This window comes from Cottoperca gobio, chromosome 9, assembly GCF_900634415.1.
Source record: "Cottoperca gobio chromosome 9, fCotGob3.1, whole genome shotgun sequence".
Lineage (NCBI taxonomy): Eukaryota > Metazoa > Chordata > Actinopteri > Perciformes > Bovichtidae > Cottoperca > Cottoperca gobio.
In genome coordinates, this window is record NC_041363.1 from 1,566,932 (window position 1) to 1,590,540 (window position 23,609).

The 23,609-nt window shown below is 41.7% G+C and overlaps 2 protein-coding genes across 4 annotated transcripts; one reads left to right on the forward strand and one right to left on the reverse strand.

Annotated features, from left to right (window-relative positions):
- Positions 1–29: 29 nt before the first annotated feature.
- pptc7a (protein phosphatase targeting COQ7 a) lies at positions 30–12,275 on the forward strand. 2 transcript variants are annotated; one of them, XR_003832854.1, is made up of 7 exons: positions 30–622; positions 2,561–2,740; positions 4,521–4,719; positions 6,974–7,097; positions 7,420–7,549; positions 7,749–8,234; positions 11,176–12,275. XR_003832854.1 is itself a non-coding variant. In XM_029440713.1 (6 exons), exons 1-6 carry the CDS (start codon positions 421–423, stop codon positions 7,805–7,807), a joined length of 894 nt encoding a protein of 297 aa, XP_029296573.1. In that variant the 5' UTR covers positions 30–420; the 3' UTR covers positions 7,808–10,720. The 2 variants fall into 2 exon arrangements, 1 of the variants encoding a protein (XP_029296573.1); XM_029440713.1 differs by lacking the exon at positions 11,176–12,275 and having other exon boundaries at positions 7,749–10,720.
- Positions 11,007–22,491, reverse strand: rad9b (RAD9 checkpoint clamp component B). 2 transcript variants are annotated; one of them, XM_029440703.1, is made up of 11 exons: positions 22,430–22,491; positions 20,904–20,974; positions 20,079–20,216; positions 18,235–18,349; positions 17,948–18,047; positions 17,731–17,837; positions 16,630–16,736; positions 15,808–15,872; positions 15,231–15,353; positions 12,708–12,909; positions 11,007–11,247 (listed from the first exon to the last, which is right to left on the reverse strand). In XM_029440703.1, exons 2-11 carry the CDS (start codon positions 20,913–20,915, stop codon positions 11,140–11,142), a joined length of 1,077 nt encoding a protein of 358 aa, XP_029296563.1. In that variant the 5' UTR covers positions 20,916–20,974; positions 22,430–22,491; the 3' UTR covers positions 11,007–11,139. The 2 variants fall into 2 exon arrangements, with proteins under 2 accessions (XP_029296563.1, XP_029296562.1); XM_029440702.1 differs by lacking the exon at positions 22,430–22,491 and adding an exon at positions 21,433–21,738.
- Positions 22,492–23,609: the final 1,118 nt, after the last annotated feature.

Genomic DNA, 23,609 nt, shown 5'->3' on the forward strand with positions numbered 1-23,609 from the left:
AGATTGCGTAATGATGTCTGACGTCAGAGCAGTCACAAGACCTCGGTAGCAGCGCGGAGTGTGTGACGCTGCTTCACACACACACACACACACACACACACACACAGTGTTATGTAGTGTCTCTGAAAGGCAGAACTGGCACTATGGCTGCGAAGAACCAGCACTTACGCGTGTTTTGGAGCGGAAGAGGCGACTGTTGTGTGTGATGTTTGTTACGCTTAGAGATCACGTACAGGCACAAAGCTCCCTCGAGCCTTTTACGTTACTTCAGCGCGCGTGGCGGTTGTTGTCGGCGGCGGCGGCAACCTCGTAGGACCGTTCGAACGTTAGCAAGTCAACATTGTGCTTACATAGCCGCTAAGCTAGCAGGTTCTGCTGGCTTGGCCGGGTTTGTTTGGTGGGAGCCGGGGGGGTTCGGGGATGTTGTCCGTGCTGTCCTACGGTAGACTGGTTGCCAGAGCTGTGTTCGGCGGACTTTCTCAGACCGACGGCCGCGACTACAGCCTGGTGACCGCGAGCTGCGGCTTCGGGAAGGACTTCCGGAAAGGCATCCTGAAGAAAGGGATGTGCTATGGGGACGACGCGTGCTTCATCGCCCGACACAGATCCGCAGATGTTTTGGGTAAGTGTTCGCTGTGGAAACATTAACCGAACAATGCGTCCTGTGTAACACTCTGTTACGTGAATGGGAGGTCAAAGGTCAACACACTCCTTTATCAGAAGACTGAAATACCTTACCGCAGGTGTGGAAGAAGGGAAAAGTACTTTATGGTAAATGGGCTACTTTCTCTGCAGTTTTGGGTTCGGTATCCGGCCCGAGGACACTGAGACATGGTGACCGCAGGGCCGGGGATCGAACCGCCGACCATTCTGCCTCAGCCACAGCAGCCCTATTGGTTTGGCAGTCCAGTCCTGTCACCCAAAGATATTCACTTTAATATGATATAAAACAGAGAAAAGCAGGAAATCGCCATATTTGAGAGGCTGAAAACTGATGCATTCAAAATCTTACGAAGTAAAGTACAAAAAAAGTATTGCCATCAAAAGTATTCAAAATGCAGAATGACCCATTTCAGAATCATACATTTTATATTCTTGGATTATGATTATTGAAGCATTAATGTGTATATAGCTTTCATCTTGCAGCTGGTAAAGATGAGGCTCATTTGAATCCCTTTATGTACTGCTGGGCAGAGTAGTAAATGGTACTTAAATACAGTACTTGAGTTAATGTACGTCCACTTCTGCCCTATAGCAGGCGTGTCAAACTCAATTTCAGGTGAAAAAAACATTTGTTTCTTTTTAGGGCCCAAAATAGTTTGTAGTTTCAGTAGTTAACTTCACCAAAATGTCAAAAAGAAATGTATCTTGAATCATGATGAAAATATGAACATAGTTTAATTACCAGCAAGTTACTGCTGCAAAATGTAGTCAAGCTACGAGTTTAATTACATGTAAACTATTCCCTAACCGTTCCCTGTTCCTGGAAAATTCTTTCCTCACATGGTCGATGTCTTAAGTAAACAAAAGCAATGCAGGCTTTAAAGTCTGCTCGGTTTAGTGTTTTATAACGCGCCTCTTCAGCACAAACAACCTGTTATTTAACTCCTGAATGTCTCTGTGCTGATGCATAAGTTAACCAAGCAATCCCAACATCCTTTTATCAAGCCAGGGTATTTTTGGCAGGTTTGATTGGTTGCAAAGTTGTGCGTCTGCTCTGCGCAGGCCTGGTTCTGTGTTCTGGCACAGGCTCAGGAGACGCAGAGGTCCATCCTTGTATGGTCATAAAGAGACTAAAGTTTCCTTTCTTTGACCCGACCATATGCTCCTATATTAACCCACAAAGCAGATTCCTTTCATCAGAAATGATATTTTTTAAATATTATCATTATTTAATCTGCCAAATATTTTCTCGATTTATGATTGAGTCTGTAAAATGTCATAAAATAGTGAAACATCCCAGTTTCTCAGTCCAAGGTGATGTCTTCAAATGTCTTGTTCTGTCCAGAACCTAAAGACATTCGCTCTTTAACGTGTGTAAATGATCGGACTCACTAAACATAACCTGGAACAGCGACCGGTTCTGTGAACATGTGTCTTGTTGTCTGTTCTGCATTTCCTTTTCGTATCTTGTTGAAAGTGGCCATTGTTTGTTGTGCAGCTGCAGGCCATTGTTCTTGTTCCTTGCAAGATCCCGAAGTCTTAGCAGCGTCAAGAGTGATTATTATTGTTCTTAGCTTGTTTCCACTTGACTCGTTGGAATGATAGTTCCCTCGAGGTGTTTAAAAAGCAGCATTAATATGCACAGAAATAACAATTAATTATTATTAATTGTTATTTCTGTGCATATTAATGCTGCTTTTTAAACACCTATTAACTATTAAATAATCGGTTTGAGTAAGAAAACTAATCTAAATTCTTTGATTCAAGCTTTAATGTCTTGTTTCTTTACTCTTGTTTGAGAGTTGTTGCATAATGACAATATTATCCTTAAACCTTTTGAGTTATTGAGGTGAAATCAATCATTTCCATCATTAAAAACACCTGTCTGTTTTTACAGGTGTAGCAGACGGAGTAGGTGGCTGGCGGGACTATGGAGTAGACCCATCGCAGTTTTCGGGTACGCTAATGAAGACATGCGAGAGGCTGGTGAAGGAAGGACGCTTTGTCCCCAGCAACCCAGTGGGAGTCCTCACGACCAGCTACTACGAGCTGCTGCAGAACAAAGTGCCGCTGCTGGGTGAGTGAAGAAGCGTCTCCGTGTGCACGAGTCACGACCACCTCCACGTGTTCTAAAAACAAGTGGACGGGACCCTCTCAATGCATTATGGGTCGTTCACACCGGCTGTGTATTCACTGTCTCTAGCAAGTCACACATCGTGGCCGGTGTACTACAGCGGTATGAACCGCAGATTCTGCGTACTAAAAGATGAAATGACTACATAATGATACTGATTTGTAAAAAGCATGAATTAATGCTTTGTCAGGTCTGTCTGCAAGACGACACGCAAACAACTCTTAAAATGCTTGTTTTCTGAATGGAGTTTGGGTCTGTCAGGGTTAGGCTAAGGTATCATGTGAGCTGCTCCCTCAACACTCACAATAACATCATCCAGGCATTAAAAAGCTGCCACTTCACTGTTTACACCGGAGTAAAATAAGTAGCTAACGTATTAAATAAAGAGGCAAACGCTGTAATTAAATAAAGTACGTAAACAACCATGGTAGAAATAAGCAGCTGCATAATTAAGTAAGTGAAGTAGCAGCCAGTAGTGACAATAATACATATAAAGTGTGCATTGTATAGAAAACAGCAGTGAATTATTGTGCCATAGTGTGTTCATACATTTTAATATCCAACCAGAACTAGAGAAACTCTTTGTTTCTCAACACCATCAGGGTTAGTAACCTCATACAACATCCAAACTCTCCCTTTAAGAAAAGCTCAGTAAGATCCATCCCATGCTCTCAGCTGGACAGAACACTTGAACTGATGCTGTGACAGACGGGCCGATGGAAAGCACATTTTCCATGTGGTTTGGATCGGAGTACGCGGTTCAGGGTTAGGTTGTTTGTTCCGCCTTTTTAAGTTTAGTGGTGGCTGTGTGGAGATTGTTTCATCATGAGTCAGAACAGCCAGATCCTATTAAGAAGTCCCGGGAATGTCCCATGTCCTGACCTGCCCCCAGAATCCCTTTTTCCTCCTCCGCACCGCTTCCTGACGACAAAGCATGCACAAGCGTGTAACATGAGTGAATACATGTATCGGGAACGGTCTCTGCCTGTACTGCCAGTACTTTTCCACCCCGTTATCACATGTGCAGGGGAAACAACGCTGTATTGTGAGGGAGTGTGTGTGTAAATGTGCTGCTGGTAGAGAAAACACAGAAGAAAGGCAGTGAGTCACAGTGCGTGAGGGGTTTTCAAGGTTGATCCCAGAGAGCATATTTTGGTTTGCCGAATGAATCATCAGCAGGGCGTGGCCGCACGCTGTCCGCCTGCTCCACTAGCTCATGTTTCGCCTTCGCCATCTCCCAGATGCTGGACCTCCAACAATCCTCAAAACCACTACGTTGATTGTAGTATGTGAAGTTTGTGTATTCAGGCTCACCTCATTATATCCCAAACACACTTTAGATGGATATCTTTCCATACATGGAGAGGAATCCTCGAAGCTATGTCGCTGTAGAAGGTCAGGAGGAAAAGACTTGTTTTAGGGTGTTTGCTGCTTTGTTTTCATCCAGGCATTGATGAGAAGAGTTTGTTTTAAAAGTACAACATTTACACATCAGAATGTCCAGATCTTTGTTGTTTAGCTGAGTTGTGTACTTGTGTTGTTCCAGATGTTCCAGAGAAACGTTGTCTCCCCTTTGCCATCTGATCTCATTTTAAACGACACAAAGGGCTTAAAGAATAAACATTTCCATTTGCTGTACTTTTTAGTTTTGGCATGAATGTTCTACGGTATAGTTTTTATATTTAGTGTGTGTGTGTGTGTGTGTGTGTGTGTGTGTGTGCAGGCAGCAGCACGGCCTGCATCGTGGTGTTGGACCGGCAGAGCCACCGGCTGCACACAGCCAACCTGGGAGACTCGGGCTTCCTGGTGGTCCGGGAAGGTGAGGTGGTCCACCGCTCCGACGAGCAGCAGCACTACTTCAACACGCCCTTCCAGCTGTCCATCGCTCCCCCGGGGGCGGAGGGAGCCGTCCTCAGTGACAGGTGAGATCTGCTGCCACACAAACATCTGTATACAGATGCACTGCAGACATAACAAAGGCTGAAACAAACGGCACTGCAGAACACTCTGTCCCTCACAGTCAGCTGTGCTGTCGAGTGACAGGGTGTCAGCGGGGCCACGTGCTGCCATGTGCCAAGCTGCAGCACAGTGGACGTCAGTAGATTTCCAGGGCGAGCGCTGGATGTTTGCCAAGCTTCCCCTCTTACACGGGTCAAAGTCTGTGTGGGCTGATGGACAAAGTGAAGAGTTCACAGCCAACCCGGCACCAACACGCTCGGGCACCTTTTCACTCCCTCGGCCTTGAACCAGGCAGGAGATGAACCTCGTGTACAGAAAGAACATCAGCTTCTCATCACGTTCACTCCTCGAAGGGACACTTTCCTTTTCACTTTGTGCACTTTAGTCATTTAGTTGAAGGATTTAGTGCGACAGCAGATTAAGTTTCCAATCCTCGATCACTAACATAACGTGAATTGAAAAGAGTGCAACGGTCAGAACTGAAATGCACAAACAACATTCCTTCGACTGCAGACGACAAGAAAATGTTCCTTGAAAGATAAAAGCTCGAGCTGTTGATTTAAGGCTGCAAATATCCCTTATTTTCAGTTTCTAGATTAATTAATTAGTTGTTTGGTCCATGAAATGTCAGTCGAGCTTCAGTCAACTAAACTATTACTCTTCTTTATTATTTAGAAATTATACTTTATAGTTATTTTTCATGCAAAAGCGTCTTTTTAGAAGCTGTTCCAGCTTCCATACGGAGACTTCCTGCTTTTCTCTGACGAGACCTCAGCTTGGACTTTTATAGAGCAAACGATCACGTTTAGATTTCAACTCAAAGATATTTAGTTTACTGTCGGAGAGGAATAAAGAAGCTCTCGTGTTTATTTGTTCACCTCAAGTACATTTATGGAGAATAGTTTCCAGTAGTTTGTGCTCCAGCATCGTGATCAGACACCTTTTCAGAGCTCCATGGCTGCGAGCCGAGGATGATCTCCATAATAATATTAGATCAGACGTTTGTCAGCCATCACTGTAGTTCTCCAACGTGTTTGTTCATGGTGGCGTTTGAGAAATGTCTTTGGCTCATGGATGTGTGTAAACAGAGGGTGGTGAAGCTGATGACCCGATGCTTCTCACACTTCCACATCCCATAATGCAATATAGTGCAGCAGGAATGAGTCGGCATCTTTGCACTTCAGGTCGATGCCTGAGACGAGGTCTGTGGTGAACGCAAGCTTAAGAGATTTCACCGTTTTGTTCTGCGAGTAAAAACCTGGTGACGCGTGTTCTGAGAGGCGTCTGCTAACACGTGTGTAAATGAACATTAAACGCCATCGCGCCGGAAATCTTCCTCAACTCACTGGTGATACACTTTTTACTTCTGGTGGCTCCACTCGTGCGTGAAGATCATCCCGCTGAACACAACGGGAACGATCATGAACTTTAGTTTGCAACAGATTTATCTTCTGCTAATGAATCCCGTCGTCTTCTTAACGAGGGACGCCGTTCATGTGTCTGTAGCGCTGTGAGCTCATGATGTGTATCTGGATGGTTCCTCTGCACGTTTCATACATTGACACTTATTCTCAGATACAAATATCCAAATGAAGAATCTCGTTTAGCTGTTTGTGGAGTGAAGCCGGGAGACGCTACCTTCAGGGCCTCCCTGTAAAGATCCGTCATCCTGCAGCTCTTCATGGAGCTTTCTGCGGCTGAATAACAAATAACAATTCCAAACGGTTTTAAAATGTGAACTGCAGTTTCAGCGACATCGAAGTCGCAGGACGCTTCAGCTCAGTGTGTCCTGATGCAGCCCGGGCACTTTGTAATGAATAGCATTCATGACTGGGGGGGGTGATGGGGGAAGGTGCAGCAGGGTAAGGACATCTTCCAGGAAGTGAAAGCTGACTCTGCATATGTGAGTGTCCTGTGTGATGAGTCCTTAAATTTATCCTGCACATGTGATAACATTTCTGTAACCAGGATGAAGTATCAGCAGAGTGCACCAGGTTGTGTAATGTGCTGTAATCAGTCTTCCTCGAGTTCGTGCGTGTGTGCGTGTGTGCGTGCGTGCGTGCATGTGTGCACTCCAGACTGCTAAACTTTATATATTCAATAAAGAAATGATTGGTTTACATGTTGTCGTCTTTTAACTGCTGCACATGAGCTTGACTCAGAGAGGATTGGGAGGAAAGTGTACATGATCACCATCAGTGCTCTGTGTCCCTGCAGCCCCGACGCAGCAGACAGCTCCTCCTTCGACGTGCAGCTGGGCGACATCATCCTCACCGCCAGCGACGGGCTCTTCGACAACATGCCGGACTACATGATCCTGCAAGAGCTGAAGAAACTCAAGGTGTGTGTGTGACAGCCCTATATATTTGTTTAATTCTCTAGACGAGCCAAGTTTATTTATAAGTGCTTTACATAAACATTACAATTATTAAGACCATGTGCAAAAAGTAAAGACATTTAAAATCCAGTCAAGAGAAGTATAAGAAGCTAAGTTAGAATAAGACGGGTGTAAGATATCATTAAGTCTTCTTGCTCTACTTTATTTTAATTAGTTTTACTATATATTAATGTAGAAATGCTATAAATATAACATCTTAAGGAAGTAAATGTACATTTATTAATGAAACGAATACGAACCTTCTGCTTTTGTTTTCGCTCCAAAGAACACAAACTATGAGAGCATCCAGCAGACGGCCCGGAGCATCGCAGAGCAGGCGCACGTCCTGGCGTACGACCCCAACTACATGTCGCCTTTTGCACAGTTTGCCTGCGACAACGGACTGAATGTGAGAGGTGAGTGTCACTTCTCCTCCACTCGGCCTGAAATCACTTTCTGCAAATTCACCAAATCAATGTGAGGAAATATCTAAGTCCTCTCTGAACATGACCTGAGAGCCCCCCAGTGGCAGAACGCTTCATATTAAATGAGTGGCCAATGACGTGAATGTTTTCGCTGAGCAGCATTTTAACAGGATGCTGTTCTTCTATGCAGGAGGGAAGCCGGACGACATCACAGTGCTGCTGTCTATAGTGGCAGAATACACCGACTAGTCTGTGTGGAGCTGGGGGGGGGCCTGCCTCTGCAGGTGATGGACTGCTTTGATTCCTGCTGGCCAGGATGAAGGATTGATGTCAGATGCTTCCCCCAGCATGCACTGCCTCATCCCCCAGCTGACCAGCACCCCCTAAAGACCTCCTGCACGCCCACTCCTCTCTGAGGCTGAATGAAGCGCCGACCTCTCGGCCCGGCTGCAGCGCTGTAATCCTTTTTGCCGGGGATGAGCAGCAGTCACTGTTGGAGATGAGGATCCCGTCTGACGGGGATAAGCCGTCTGTTGCTGATGGGCGGTGTGGGCAGGAGGAAGATGAGGTGTGAGACTGTTAAAGCGGCCTCATGCTGGGCAGGAAGGGCGAGAGGCAGCGTCAGGAAGGGAACTGCACAGGAGATCACGGCATTAGGAAGGGACGCACCGATTGGGTAATTCTGGGTCGACAGCGATGTTCTATGTTGTAGTTTCTTCCCCTCATGTGTCAGGAAACCTTTCATTACACTATCTTTGAATGAGCATTAATTAAATCATAAAGCTTATGCAACAACCTTAACTTTAGCTGGGGGGGGGGGGGGTCGCATGTCTGGAAAGAAACTCTCACAAACAGCACTTGTTGTAGTTCTAGTCTCACCAGAAATATCTAAATCAACATTTAGCTGGTGCAAAATTGATCTTATTCAGGTCGATGGCACTCAACACGGCGAATATCGATCTTTGCCTGGTGAATCGGTGCATCCCTAATATTAGGGCTCAATCCGTTATCTGCCTTGTGCTCGCAGAGGTTTACCTAAACACAACGTATCTGTCAAAAGGCCTTGACCTTGTGTGTGACCTTGTGTGTGACCTTGTGTGTGACCTTGTGTGTGACCTTGTGAGTGACCTTGTGTGTGTGACCTTGTGTGTGAGACCTTGTGTGTGGGTGCAGGGAGCTTACGTTTGACTGTAGGATATGACCTCTGTGCTGTCCTGGGATGTTGTGTTTAATATTTGTAAAAACAAAAAGAGCGTATGTGACACTCGGTGATCCGATAAGATTTTAACAAAGAAAAGCAGCAGCTGCCGTTTCCACGCCGGTGCAGTTCAAGTCTCGCACATTTTGTTACATCATGGCTATTTATAAAAGGCCAGATATGAACGGCGGCCTCCCTTTAATCTCACAGCTGCTGCCGAAGTCTTGATTGTGATTGTGACGTGTGAATATGTGTGGATGTGAAGTGGAGGCTACACTCCTCTCCCCCCGGGCTGAGTTGGTGTCGCAGCCTCATCAACGCACAACGCTTAAGAAGCATATCTGAAAACGTCTCAACACGCTTGTGGAAGTTGGTCAGGTGACCAAATGTACTTTTTAAATGTCTTTGTTCGGTGAGATTGATCACGGCGTCGGTAGCTTTAGAAACGATCAGCGTTTCCTTCTCCGGCTGTCGCGCTCCAGCGGCACATTCACGAGTCGCTGCATGTCACAAATGTATTTCAGGTTTTAAGAATTTAAGACTTCAAACTTTTTAAAATCAAAAATGTGGATTAAAACTCAAAGTGCAAAGAGTTTAACTTAAAACTTTAAATAATTTAGACTTTAATTGCAAAATTCAAATACACTTATCACGTGACCTCAACACTATTTCCAACTTTCACGCAGTTAAAGAAACGTCTCCCGGTCTGTAAGATGTGCCTTGCGTCAGGTGTCGTAGATACTGGCACACGTCCGTGAGTCCTTAAACCCTGACTGTGTGCCAGGTGCTGAGCACAAAGTAGCATGAACAGTTTTCCCATCATGCACTGCGGTCTTAACACCAGCTTTTTGTCACCTGCAGTAGTTCTTTCTCCTGAAATCTGCTTCTGTAGTCCGTCAGGAGGATCTTAGGAATAGTGATAAAGCCATTGCACGCTTAGAAGATCCTCCTTGTGGATCTTCAGATCACCGTTTACAACCTGCACTATCTGATGGACTGTTTCCCGACCTGCAGGGTCAGGGGTCGTTTGGAAAGGAGGGCTGACGTGTCTGTTTTTGTGTCTAATGAGAAGAACACTGTGTTTTGAGCGAGAGCGCTGCAACGATCCTCTCCTCAATGCACGTCCACTAAAGTTATAGTTTTACTCGCTGACGGCTCAGATTGTTCTAAGTGTCTGACAACATGATGTAAAGGAGCCGACAGACAAATTAACTTTCTTATTTAGTCTCTTATTCTGAAATCTGGCGTCTCATCCACGTTGTCAAAATCTGCTGAATATTCAGAAAATCTTTTGGACAACGAAGTGACAGAAAGTAAAGAAATACATTTACTCCAGGACTGAATGTACGATTTGTCTTCTATGCTACGTTCTGCTTCTGCTCCACTACATTTATTTAACAGCTTTAGTTACTTTATTTTTAGATTATTTGCTAATGCAACATATAAATAAACTGTAGTTATGTGTTAAGATATCCATCAGCAGTTTACAAAGTAATTAAAAAGATCTCCACCAGCTGTGATGAACACATTAATGCATCAACACTTCCAGCGTCGTCTTCCTCCAACAAGAGCGGATCAAGTGTGAAGCAGAACGCTCCATAATGTTGTCCGACGTCACAATCTGAGCCGGTCAGCGCTAAAAGCAAACTGTTTATTGGACCGTCATTGCAGCGCTCTCTCTCAATACTGCACCAGAACATGGGAAACATGGTCCAGGTTTAAAACCAAGGTCACCTTTAAGTGTTCCAGGACTGAGGACAATCGAAGCGGCCTCAACAACATTACGACGCCGTTTTCCCAGTCGAGAAGGTGCTGCTGGTCCTGACTCACCTGCCCTCGCTCACCTTTCAAACCCTTTGTTACAAACCGCACGTGTCTGTATATATTCTGTGTGTACAGTTCAAAGACGATCTAAGACATTTTGAATCTGTACGATATTTAAATAAAGAGTATAGTATTTATTATCGTGTGTGTGTGTGTGTGTGTGTGTGTGTGTGTGTGTGTGTGTGTGTGTGTGTGTGTGTGTGTGTGTGTGTGTGTGTGTGTGTGTGTGTGTGTGTGTGTGTGTGTGTGTGTGTGTGTGTGTGTGTGTGTGTGTGTGTGTGTGTGTGTGTGTGTCTCAGACGTGAGGCACACGAGCATCAACAGACGGGTGTGGCACCTTCATGTTTTTACAGACAGTTTAAATTAGTGAAATGAAATAGTTTTGTTTATAAAGTATTATAGAAAGCGTACACGCTTTGACAAATATTGAAATTGCGAAACAAACTGATTTATTCTTTGATAAATAATAATTATAAATACATTCTGTTACAACTGAACATCTTGGGGAAACTTAATAATTTAAACAAATAGAAACATAATAAGTACATTTAGACATACATCAATCTTCCTCTTCTCCGTCACTGCAACACGCCAGGACAGGAAGTCTGGCAGCGCAGCCGCCATCAGCCTGCTGCGAGGACACGGCTCTGAACAGCAGCGAGCAGATCTGCAGCGACATGAAACTACAAGTCAAGAAATGAGTCGTCTTGTTTTATTTATGAGCATGTTTCATATTAAAGGAAGTCAGGATGCAATACAGCACATGATGCTTCATAATGATGCGTTCAATCATTATGAAGAGCATAGAAGATGTTTAAAGAAGGCAGCAGGTTTATATCATCTTTACTTGTATAAATATAGCGTGTTTACAACTCTCCAGCGACCCGTCTGTGCTGGGACTTGAACCGGCGACCTTCTGGTTCCCAAGCCAAGTCCCCTAATATGTCAGAGAGGGATGTAAATGTTAAACTGACACTGACATGCAGAGTTTCGTTAGATGATTGTTGCCACTGACTTGTTTGAATACAGGGACGAGCAGAAAACGTGATCAACGTGTGTCTCCACGTTCCCTCCAGCAGCTGAGTGCAGCTTGTTTGTATTTCCCAACAGATGTCTCCAGGTGGAGGATGACGGTGTTTCCCAGGCGTTCAGCCACATATCTTCTCGTGTCACATGATATGTAATGTCCTTGTTCAGTGATGTGATGATGTAACTCACTTATCAGACCCTTGTTGCTTCCTGAGTAATGAGCATTAATGAATATGTATTGTCCTTGTGCAACACAGGTTTGCAGTTATATTCCCATTTCTCTACACAAATGCAGAAAACTGTTTTTGTGCTGCATCAGGTCGTTAGAGACTCAACATAATCTAAGCTTCCCCGAGCGAAACACTCCGTACGGAGCAGCAGCAGGTGTGTTTGACTGTTCCAACTAAAAAAAGAAGAATCATGAACTCTTGTTCCTCACTCTCAAAACGGAAATAAATTCTTCCTCTCGTGCAGTTTTCACGAAGACTCTGACATTCACCGATTCTTCTTTGGGATTTACAAACTGAAGCGCCGACATGTTTCATGTTTGTGCAGAATAACTGGTTATTCTACAGTCGTATAATAAAGGATTTAAATTACAATAATATTCTGATCATTCACAAAGCATTATGGCCTTTCAAAATAAATACACACTTCAACACTGAACGAGTCAAAGCATCCCGTGCATCGTTTGTTGTTTTATATCCACTGCTGTCTTAACATGAAGCTCGTTTTACTTCCTGAACTGTAGAAGTTATTTTAACGTGTGCAGTGCGTTGCTCCGCCGTCTTTACACTTTTCTTTGGGCATTTTTCACTTAATTCTTGCAGTCTCAAGCCTTTTTATAACGATTAGTTTGGTGTTTACCTGCTAATTAAAATCAACTCAATGGAAGTCATCATGATAAGAACACAGCTACGAACAGTTCAAGAACACGCCGTGAATCTGACGTAGACTTTTCTGTTATTGCTGAATGCACTCTGGGAAAACTTCCAGTAGAGGTAAAGAAAAACCCTCGAGGCCCATCCTGTCAGATCTGCCTCAGGGAACAAGTAGAGGTCATATCAAAATGAAAACGCAGCAGGAAGCTGTTGTTACCGTGGAGGACGCCGGACTCGTGGTGGCACAAGCCTCATCAGCTGCACTGAGCCCGTCGGCCTGAGGCAGAAGCAGCATCAGAGCAGGAGTGTGGATCATGGGGCTGCCCTGACTGGAGGCTATCATCTCCATCACAGCAGGAACATCCTGAGTCTGACTGCGGTTACATTCACCCACAGGTAGAACTGCAGCCTCTGCACACCTGGGAACGACACACAACACACTCTGCAAAGCTCTTTTTAAACCTAATAATCTCAGATGGCAAAGATCGTCGTGACACTGTGCTGTGTAACTGCGGTCAGAGGTGAAATGTGAACAAGTACATTCACTCATGTTGAGGTACTTGTACTTCACTGCTCTACTACATCTCACAGGGAAACTTCTTACATTTAAGATTTATTTCATTATTTTAATGTTTTATTTTGGTTTTAATAATGTTGAGATTTGAACTGTTGTCTCTTGTATCACAAGTTTCACTCTTTTACCAAACAAACATTGATTAATGGAGCTCTTTATACCCGTTCTGGGATTAATAAAGTAAGTAATATTAAGTTACTAAAACAGGCAGTAACGAGGATAATAAACCAAACCCAACTTTAGGAGTTAAAATGTTGGAGAACATTATGTTTGTTCCCCTTTACAAAGACATTCATGAACAGGGCGTGCAGCTCTGTATCAGCTGACACTGAAAGCACGGGAACAAAACATCCCTGTGCTTGTAAACACTGCGTGTCATCGACCGCAGAGAAGCAGCCAGACTATAAGTTTAAAGAGGAGCACTGCACGAAGAAGAGAGCAAGCTGGATTTTAAAGAGTCCCCAGACAACCTCAGGCTCTTTAAGTGTAATTGAAAAGGCCCGAGGCAGCAGCCAAGCACGTTTTGTTACGAGCATTTGTACTGCGTATGTTCAGAAACTGGGGCAGCAACAAATCGTATTTTAGCCACCTAAATAAATTAATATCAGTTTAAGTGTTCGCTCTATTTAGAATATTTGTAGTGCTTTACCTTGCTGTCAGACCAGCTGATATCTATGCTCTCTTAAAGCCACCAGACTCCATTGATAAAACAGTAAAAAAAAAAAATCCTGCAGACTTTGCAAAATGCTTTGTTTGGATCTCGTAAAGGTAAAGGTCGACGAGTATTAACCTCCCCACACTTCCCGATACATGCAGTAACATCTTATATTGTTGTCTGGATGTTCACCTGCTGGTTTGCTGTTCTAGGGTTAGGGTTAATCACAAAATAACAAAAACAAACCACAAACAAGGCAGCGGTAGATCAGCCACTTCCGTGTTCTGTGAGGTAAAATTACTGTTTTTTTCAATGGAGTCTGGTGGAGATCATCTTCCCTGTCTGACAGAAATACATTTCACTGCTGCCCTGTACACAGCAGCACACTGCGTAGCTTCCAACGCCATAACTACTATAAGTACCTCATTCAACCCCACGCTAAACATCCAAACTATCCCTTTAAGGACGGCAGGTTGAATTCCTGAGCAGTGCAGAACTGCCTGCTCATCAGGTTTATGATGAGCCACAAATGACCCAGACGTTCAACACAGGATCCACACAGAGCCAAAGCACAGCCGGGAGAGACGGAGGCCAGCCAAGCAGAGATGAGAGGATTACAGACACACTGACAGGCCTCTAACCTCTCCCCCCACGTCCTGGACTTGACCTATTTATCCCCGTTACCAACACAAGGCTGTCTGCTGTAACACTACGCCTTGTTAGGAGGCTAAAAACAGCCAATGAGGGCAAACTGCCCTGACTGAGTGCCAGGAGAGAAGCTCAGGTAGAACCTACAATAGAAGGAAATATAAGATAGCACTTTCTATGATGCATTATAAACATACTTATAATGCTTATAGCTCTGTATACATACATACTCATACACTCACACATATTCACAATGCTCGATCACAATAATCGTGTTTTTTAATGACTGACATAAGGATCATTGTGTATTTTAATTCCCATAGTTGTAATACATCATAATAATTTTATAATGCAATATAATATAATATATATTATAAAATAAGTTACTTTAAGTGCTCATTGTTTGCTTTAAGTTAATATCATTAAATATATGAACATTATGATACATTATGATGCATCATAATCATAACAGTGCATTATAATCACTGTTATAATGCACCATAATCACATTATAATGCACCATAATCACATTATAATGCATCATAACAGTGATTATATAATTATTATTATATAAAATGAGAATATAATACACTTTGATCCTTGCAAAAACAAATGTCAGTGAGTGACCAACAGCTATAAATGATTATGATATTTGACCTTATAAGTCATTATAAAATACTTTATATTGTGTTATGATTATTATTATAAAGCATTATGATTATAATTATACAGAGTTTTAAGCAGAATGTAACACTAGAGGAGTGTGTTTATAATGCTTTATGGATGTGGGCGTCAGAGAGGGAAATCGTATCTCTGCTGATTCTTGCAGATGGGATGAGAAGTGGCAGCTCCGTGTTTGTTACCTGGAGGGGGTCACTGCCAGCGCCTCTGCAGGCTGAGAGAGGCCTTTGCTCTCGGAGTCGATCAGAGTAGCCAGCACCACAATAGCCTCCAGGACCATGTCCTCCACTGAGAAGCTCACCGGCCTGCAAACAACATCAGTGACTCGCTGAATAATATCCAACAGTGGCAGAAATACCAATTTCATTTTATTTAACTCAAATGTATTTAACAGGGAAAAGTGTCCTGGCCATGACAGCAGGAGGATCTTAAATGAGCTTTCAGACGTACAGACAATAAAACTTCAGGTCACGAGAGCTGCAACATTTAGTCGAGCGACAGAAAAATATCTGTTTATCAAAATAACTATTTTGATAAATCGATTAAACGCTGAAGAAATCTTTCATGCAAAAACGTGCAGAAAAAGCTGCTTTAATCCTCAAATACAAAGCTTTTCTGTTTTACATCATATCTTTGGGTTTTGACTGACAGGTGACCTTTCCTGGTTTTGGCTCAGTGAAATACTATTAATCGGGTTACCACTAATATCTGGTGTTAATTACACTCAGTTTGAATAATCACGATGGAAAACAGACTTACTTTCCTGCAGCACCAAAGTGGACGGACACTGGAAGGCAATGTGACTCTGCAAAGGACAGTAAACCCTGGAGAAAAGACAAAAACTAAGATATGCATCCATGTCGTGAATGTGAATGTTAATAGTTGGTCGTGTTAAGGATGATCAGGCCAAAGACAAACGTCAATGCTTGAGTAAATTGAGGCCGACTAAAACTTAAAGCTTGGCCTCTAATCCACCCAAACCCGACTTTCCAAAACCGGAAGGAACAAGACGACTCGGCCGGCTGAAGAGGAGCCTCACAGCGGGGGTGCAAGATATTCTGGGTGTTAATGCAGGTCAAGTCCTATTAACTGGACTAACACAAGGACTCTTCACATTTCCAAACGGCCAACACAGAGGAAAGCAATTTAAATTGGGCTGTGTTCATTTCATTTAGACACGGTCACAAATCAATTTAGATTATTGAGCAAACTATTCTGGAAATGACATTATATGTCTTTAAGATTCAATGTTTTGCAGTTACTGGAAATATAAACAGTTTTACTGAAGTTGAGCCAGTCCTTAAAATAAAAACACATTCCTACTTTAAAGTTACGCTTTTCATAATAAACCACGTAATGTGTCTACAACTCATAACTTTAATTTGTTTTTCTATGTCGTGGCATCATATGCGTCATTTAGGTCACACTCTTTGTGCTACAAACACGAGATACAGCCCTGAGGGGAAGGTTCACATGGAAACGATAGAGAGCGAGAAGATACGAGGACCAGAAATATGAGCACACACACGCATACAAAGATACACGTGATATTCTCATGTGAAATGATAAAATAACCGTCACCCTCAGCTCCTTCAGACAGAAGGTTACGTCCGACTCCACGCCGATCTGAAAGTAGTCAAACTCGTCTGGGTGTAGAGACATTTCAGTGTACATAATCCTAACGTGATCTGTGACAGAAGAACATCCTGCAGTCAAATACTATCTGCACATGTGTCAGTGTTTGTTGAAGGATTAAGTCTGCAGCATTTCCATAATCAGGGTAGGTTGTCTAAATGTCGATCTTAAAGGAATACATCACACCGAAAGTCTGCTCTTCTCTTCTGCCTCCACGAAGGCGAACGAAGAAACGAAAAGTCTTGAAGAAGTGACGTAAATGGAGCCGCCTTTAACAACAAACCGATATTAAAACATCTGTTTACAAACCCTCACACAACTCGTGCAGATGAATCCAACTGTTCAGTAAAACCTCACGATTTAAAACACTTATAATAAACAGTTTCACACTTGTGCTATACAAAGAGCTGTCACCTCTGGAACACATTACCAACTGAATCTAATTCATTCCAGATATTAAATCTTTGACAACAAACGCTCAGAGTCGGCTGAAAGCAAAGCAGAGCTGCACCCATGTTTAACAAAGTTACTGTAAATTATCAAAGTGTATTTTATTGTATTTTAACTACACATGTAAAAGCCCAACTAGGGACAAGAGGGGAACATGAACTATAAACTCTGTTTCATGCTTTGTATTGGAACTATGTTGAACCGCATCGTCCCTATAAAATGCAATTCAACTCTGTGCGAGTCCGAAGTGTTTAGAATATTTAGGTTTTAGTGTTTGTGAAGAAGCGACACACGACTGGATGAATGAGACTTTATTATTCTGCACAAGTTGTGTGAGTTTGTGAACAGATGTTTTCAGATAGTTTTGCTGTTAAACGCGGTGTCATGTACTTCAATTCATCAAGACTTTATGGATTCTTCGTTCACCGAGGAGGCATGCGAGAAAAACAAAGTTTTCTTCAAGAGTTCAAGGTAACACGGCGTGAGTAACTGATATACAAATAGAAATTGCGTAGGTGGAGTATTCCTTTGAAGCTGGTGCACTTGTGTCACTCACAGTATGGTCGTGGGCCAAATCACAGTGTAACGTTAGCTCACCATTTCCCCCCTCGTTGTAATTTCTCAGACTGACTCTCAGAGGACTCATGGACAGAGTGATTTCCTCCTGGGACACGGGGAAATGCATCACAATATCGCCAAGAAGTCTGCAGAGGTAGAGCAAAAACAAATGCAACCCCGCGCAGAATCAACCTGAGCAGTGAGCAGGGAAACTTACGTCAACGCTGCTGACGGCGGGTGTTAATAAGCTGCTAACCTGGCAGGAGCTTTCAGCACATTGGGACAGAGGTGTGAGGCAAACGCTGCCTGCAGAGCTTCACTTTCCAGGAAACACAGGTTGTGGGTCTTAGTGATGCCTAACACAAAAGCAGAGACAAGAAATTAGGAGCACACTGCCACCGAGTGCTGATAAAAAGCAATGCAGAGTCTGCAGCAGAGGTAGTTTTAAACATGGTCTTCACAATCAAATAGGTTCGGTCTCTACACTCTGAGTCTTTCCTTTACCTGGAGCTAGTTTATAAAACAAAATGCAATGTTTCCTACCATGTCTGCAGAAAAACTGGACCATCACTCGGCCATTGGGAGAGCTGATCGAGATCTGACATCGTTCCACATTACGCTCAATCGAAGTCAAACACCGGAAAAGAGGAAGAATAGACTTAAAAACAAAAAGACAAGTTTAAGAGAAGATTGTCATCGCTGGGAGTCTTAAGGCACAACAGGCAAAAGCTGTTTTTTCATCTGAGATTTTGGGATATTTATCTTCCAGAACTCGTCTTCTTCAGACGAGAGGAACATGAGAACATGAGAGTGTGTGTGTGTAACTGTGTGTGTAGATTTAAACTCTCCACAGCTACATTACATAACGCCTCATGTACATATTAAACACTTGTGATATAAACTGTGTTGATGTGAGTCATGAAGTGGGGAAGCTTCATGATATCTGTTAGTTACATGTTTGACCCTGTTCACCTGTAGTGTGTACAACATGTATGACTCTGTTCACCTGTAGTGTGTACAACATGTATGACTCTGTTCACCTGTAGTGTGTACAACATGTATGACTCTGTTCACCTGTAGTGTGTACAACATGTATGACCCTGTTCACCTGTAGTGTGTACAACATGTATGACTCTGTTCACCTGTAGTGTGTACAACATGTATGACCCTGTTCACCTGTAGTGTGTACAACATGTATGACTCTGTTCACCTGTAGTGTGTACAACATGTATGACTCTGTTCACCTGTAGTGTGTACAACATGTATGACTCTGTTCACCTGTAGTGTGTACAACATGTATGACTCTGTTCACCTGTAGTGTGTACAACATGTATGACTCTGTTCACCTGTAGTGTGTACAACATGTATGACTCTGTTCACCTGTAGTGTGTACAACATGTATGACTCTGTTCACCTGTAGTGTGTACAACATGTATGACTCTGTTCACCTGTAGTGTGTACAACATGTATGACTCTGTTCACCTGTAGTGTGTACAACATGTTTGACCCTGTTCACCTGTAGTGTGTACAACATGTATGACCCTGTTCACCTGTAGTGTGTACAACATGTATGACTCTGTTCACCTGTAGTGTGTACAACATGTATGACTCTGTTCACCTGTAGTGTGTACAACATGTATTGACTCCTGTTCACCTGTAGTGTGTACAACATGTATGACTCTGTTCACCTGTAGTGTGTACAACATGTTATGACCCTGTTCACCTGTAGTGTGTACAACATGTATGACTCTGTTCACCTGTAGTGTGTACAACATGTATGACCCTGTTCACCTGTAGTGTGTACAACATGTATGAATGTTACAATATCTTAAAGGAGCTTTCTCTAAAGGAGCTTTTTCTCACACTCTTCAGCAGAAGTCTCCACTTCAGCAGCACTTACATACACCAAACTTTCCACTTTCATTCCTCTCTATATTCTGAAGCTTTGTGCAGAGGGCTTTGTTCACATGTCACTCACAGCTCATGTTATACACGCTACACTAACTACATGCAGGAGATGCACAGAGTTCTGTGTGTTGACAGGATTTAGTGATTTATGGAGTGATACAAAGACAGATCCAGAATCCCCTCTGTACACACCTTTGACTCTGATACGTCAACAAAATGATACAAGAATGTTGAACCTGCTTCATCCAACGCTCACATTTCTCTTCTGGAAGTGTATGAAAATTGGCACATATTTAATAAGATGGTGCCTCATCTATATATTTAAACATCACATTTCAGAAAACTTGTAATACAAAAAACGAATTGTCTTAACGTCAGTAATGAACTGGGGAAGTTTCATGGTTTCTATTTGTTAACAGTTTTATCCTATTCACCATTATGTCACTTATAATCTCAATAACCAACAATGACTGATATACCTTGATGAGCAGTTGGCATCGGATTGTTTCACTGTCCTGCTCTGATACTGAATCCAGGCTGTAGTGCTGGAAGAACAGCGGCGAGAAGAGGAAGCAGGCATACGCAGAACGAGCAGAATTTACTGACCTCAGTGCCAGCTTTAACACAAAGAGAGGAGAGAGAGAGAGATTTGGTGAAGCTGCCAGCAGGGAGACAGGAGGCCCAATACGTGGAGACCAATAAAGTGCTGCAGGGATGACGTATTTTTGTAGGCCGACCCGGAAGTTAGCATCTCTCTGGTTCGCTTGACATAAATCCAACAGGATTTTTTAATTAGATTTTGGATTATTGCAATAAAAATGGGAAAGTGGGAAGCCTCGTAACAGTTTCAGGGGAGGCTAATGGAAAAAAAGAAATATTACATTAGTTATCAGTGGAAGATCACATAGAATAGCCTAAACGTATGTGATGTGGTTAAAGAGGTAGCTCAGACATACAGTGCTCTTGGTACTTTTGGGGAATATTTCTGTTTTCCCCACTTTCCCATAGTCAGAAACTAAAAAACAGCTAATTTAGGACATACCTTTTGTTTTAGGTATTTGGTGGAGTTTGAAGTTATGTCAAACAGCAACATTAGGCTATTTTGGCTCAATTGTGGAGTTTCTATAGGATCAAATAATATAAATCATGATTCCTGAGGCATCCAGGGGTTGAGAAAAACTGAGCAAATGAAGGGAGAACGTTTTTTCCCATGTCTGAAGTGAGGCCCACAAAGCAGAGAAACTAATTTTTGCAGTAAAATACATTTATCATTTCCCTTTCCAGTTTTAGTTGGTGCTGCTCACCCCTCGACCCATCGGGTCCAACCACAGCTCCTCTCCGATCCGCGACAGCGCGTGGATGGCCTTTCCAAATGCTGCAAAACAACATAATAATAACAATAATAATAATAATAATATAATAATAATAATAATAATAATAATAATAATAAACTTGATTTACAAGTGGAAAAAAATCAGTAACACAGGTATTAAAAACAAATATAAAAAACATGAAACAAGTGAGAAATATAAAATAATAACAATGTTAGAAAACGATGGAATTAATTAAAATCAAGATCATAAAAGCTATATTATTGTTTACATGTGTTACTAAACTAAACTAGTTTTTTATTTCTATAGAAAGTTGCTGAACTGACTCAGCGGTTAGAAGCTAATTAAGCTAACATTACGTTAGCATAATGCTAGCATAGTCTTTCATCATAAATTAATGTTTTACAAGCTTCAAATACGCAGGTTAGTTTTTATTTTCATCTTTGAAAAATACTTTAATTCTTTACAACAAATGTAATATTGTACTAATGTTGTTTATTACCTTTTACAGCTTTTCCTTCAAGAACACAGTTCATATTTGCTGATGACTGAAGTAACTCAGTGGGGAGATCATCACGAGACCATAATGCACGAGACACGGACAAACAGCGCGCGCAGTCAACGCTAACATGTTAGCTAACATTAGCTGGATGCTAATGTTAGCTGGATGCTAATGGCCTGTTTACAAGAGAAACTAGAAAATCTGCTAATTAACACAATGTCAACATATTATATACACAAAGCCGAACTCTTCATTTGTAGGCCTACAATGTAATAATATATTTTATATAATTCAAGACCATTTATATTTATTATATATTTACTATATTTGTTTTTTCATCATTTATGCACTTCTTTAATATTTATTTTTTAAGTTTTTGATTATATATATATATATATATATATATATATAAATTCTAGATATATATATATATATATAATTCTAGATATATATATATATATATATATAAATTCTACTCAGACAAGGATTTTATTTGTGTTCAACCTGCCTTGTTTGTATATTCAATCAAATAAAACAATTGTTTAAGATATATTTGTAATTACCTCAAGATACTTAAAGTTACTAAAAGGATGATGTATTGGTTTATTATTTAACAGGCAGTACACATAAATTAACGTAGATGTGAATGAGAGTCAAGTTCTGTAAGAAGTAGAATGCTTATTTGATAAAACCCCAAGTATGCTTTGACAGTTATGACATTTATCTTTCATCTTTACTCTTCTTTTTAATATTAAGTTGAACACAGCTGAAAAGCTGCTAAACAGAAATGTTATTGTTCTTTGCACAATGACAATGAAGATTTATTCTACATACATATTCCACAACAACATGTAAATAATAAACATGACTTGCACCACAGCTCTAAATGCAGTGGTGCTTGTAATGTGTAGATCTTTGTAAAATAACATGACTGCACATAATCCTTAGTTAGAGACATTAAAGTCACATTTAAAAATGTGCCGACATAAAAACTCACAATAAGGTGATTAACACCTTCAAAATGGTAAAACCATTTCCCATCATATGGGTCATCTGTTGACTATTTTTGGAAGTATGACATCAGAATTCTTTGTGCTGCAGCTGCTCTTCCTCGGCCCTTGAGGCTTCGCTCTCGACACATCCTTCTCTGTATCCTTTGTGAACGTACGGTTTTCTCCAGCCCCATACCTCCTCCTGCAGGCGGCATTCTGACCTGGGAAACAGGAAACACAGCATGAGACGGTTGGCAGCGGTCAAAGGTTTGGTTTGAGAGACATTTAGACACACCTGATTGAAGGCATGTGTGCAGCACGTTGAGATAGTGCTGCTTCATCTGCTGCCTCATGTGCTCTGTGCTGTAAACGTTTGCGATACTGCAGAGGTAGCGTCTCTGTCCAGCTGTGAGGGCCGGATGCTGAGGCACATGTGATTATATAATATACAACAGTAATCTTGTTACAGATGACGAGTATTACAATCTAGTGGTCGAGCCGTATGGGTTTTTCTTTATATTTATAGATTAGGACTGTGGATATTGTTTCTTTTGCATCTGATAAAATACAACAAAGTATTAATAACAACAACGACACAAAATTGCTGAACTTAAATGATCATTTATTTTACTCTGTTATTGTCTGCATTCTCCGCAGCTGCTGCTTCTCTACTGGGCGCAGGGTAAACCAGGATTCTAGTATGGACTCCATTATATTGAAAAATACACATTTTGCTTCAGATTCACTTGATTTTCTTTGGTTGATATATTGTTAATTGTTTTTATAAAATACTACAATGTATTAATAATAATATTAGAAACAAAAAGTTTGTGAACTTAAATTAACACTTATTTAACATATTTTTAATTAATTTATCAACTACACAAATGTGGAGGTAATCAAAAGACTTAACTTAATAAAAAGTATAAATGCAAAATACATTTTAGTGCACGTAGAAACTGATCTGCTGATAAATGCTGAGAGACAACGAACACTTGTAAACGTACATAAATGAAATATACAGAAATAATGTTTAGAAAACAAAATGTTGGCTCAGTGAACTATAAATTAAATAAATCGTCTTAGTGAGTGAAATACTGTAATTAATAAATGGCCCAATTAATTTACCACCATTATAATTACACTCAAACCAACTTGAGTTCCAGCGTAACGCTTTACCTGTAG

Excerpts from the sequence above, each read along its gene's own strand:
- pptc7a (XM_029440713.1), top strand. The coding sequence starts at position 421 with ATGTTGTCCGTGCTGTCCTACGGTAGACTGGTTGCCAGAGCTGTGTTC. Across the intron at positions 4,720-6,973 it reads GGAGCCGTCCTCAGTGACAG|CCCCGACGCAGCAGACAGCT; the intron begins GTGAGATCTGCT and ends GTGTCCCTGCAG. Across the intron at positions 7,550-7,748 it reads CAACGGACTGAATGTGAGAG|GAGGGAAGCCGGACGACATC; the intron begins GTGAGTGTCACT and ends TCTTCTATGCAG.
- rad9b (XM_029440702.1), bottom strand. The coding sequence starts at position 21,466 with ATGAACTGTGTTCTTGAAGGAAAAGCTGTAAAAG. Across the intron at positions 18,048-18,234 it reads CCAGTTTTTCTGCAGACATG|GCATCACTAAGACCCACAAC; the intron begins GTAGGAAACATT and ends CTTTTGTGTTAG. Across the intron at positions 12,910-15,230 it reads CTGGCAGTGACCCCCTCCAG|GTGTGCAGAGGCTGCAGTTC; the intron begins GTAACAAACACG and ends TGTCGTTCCCAG.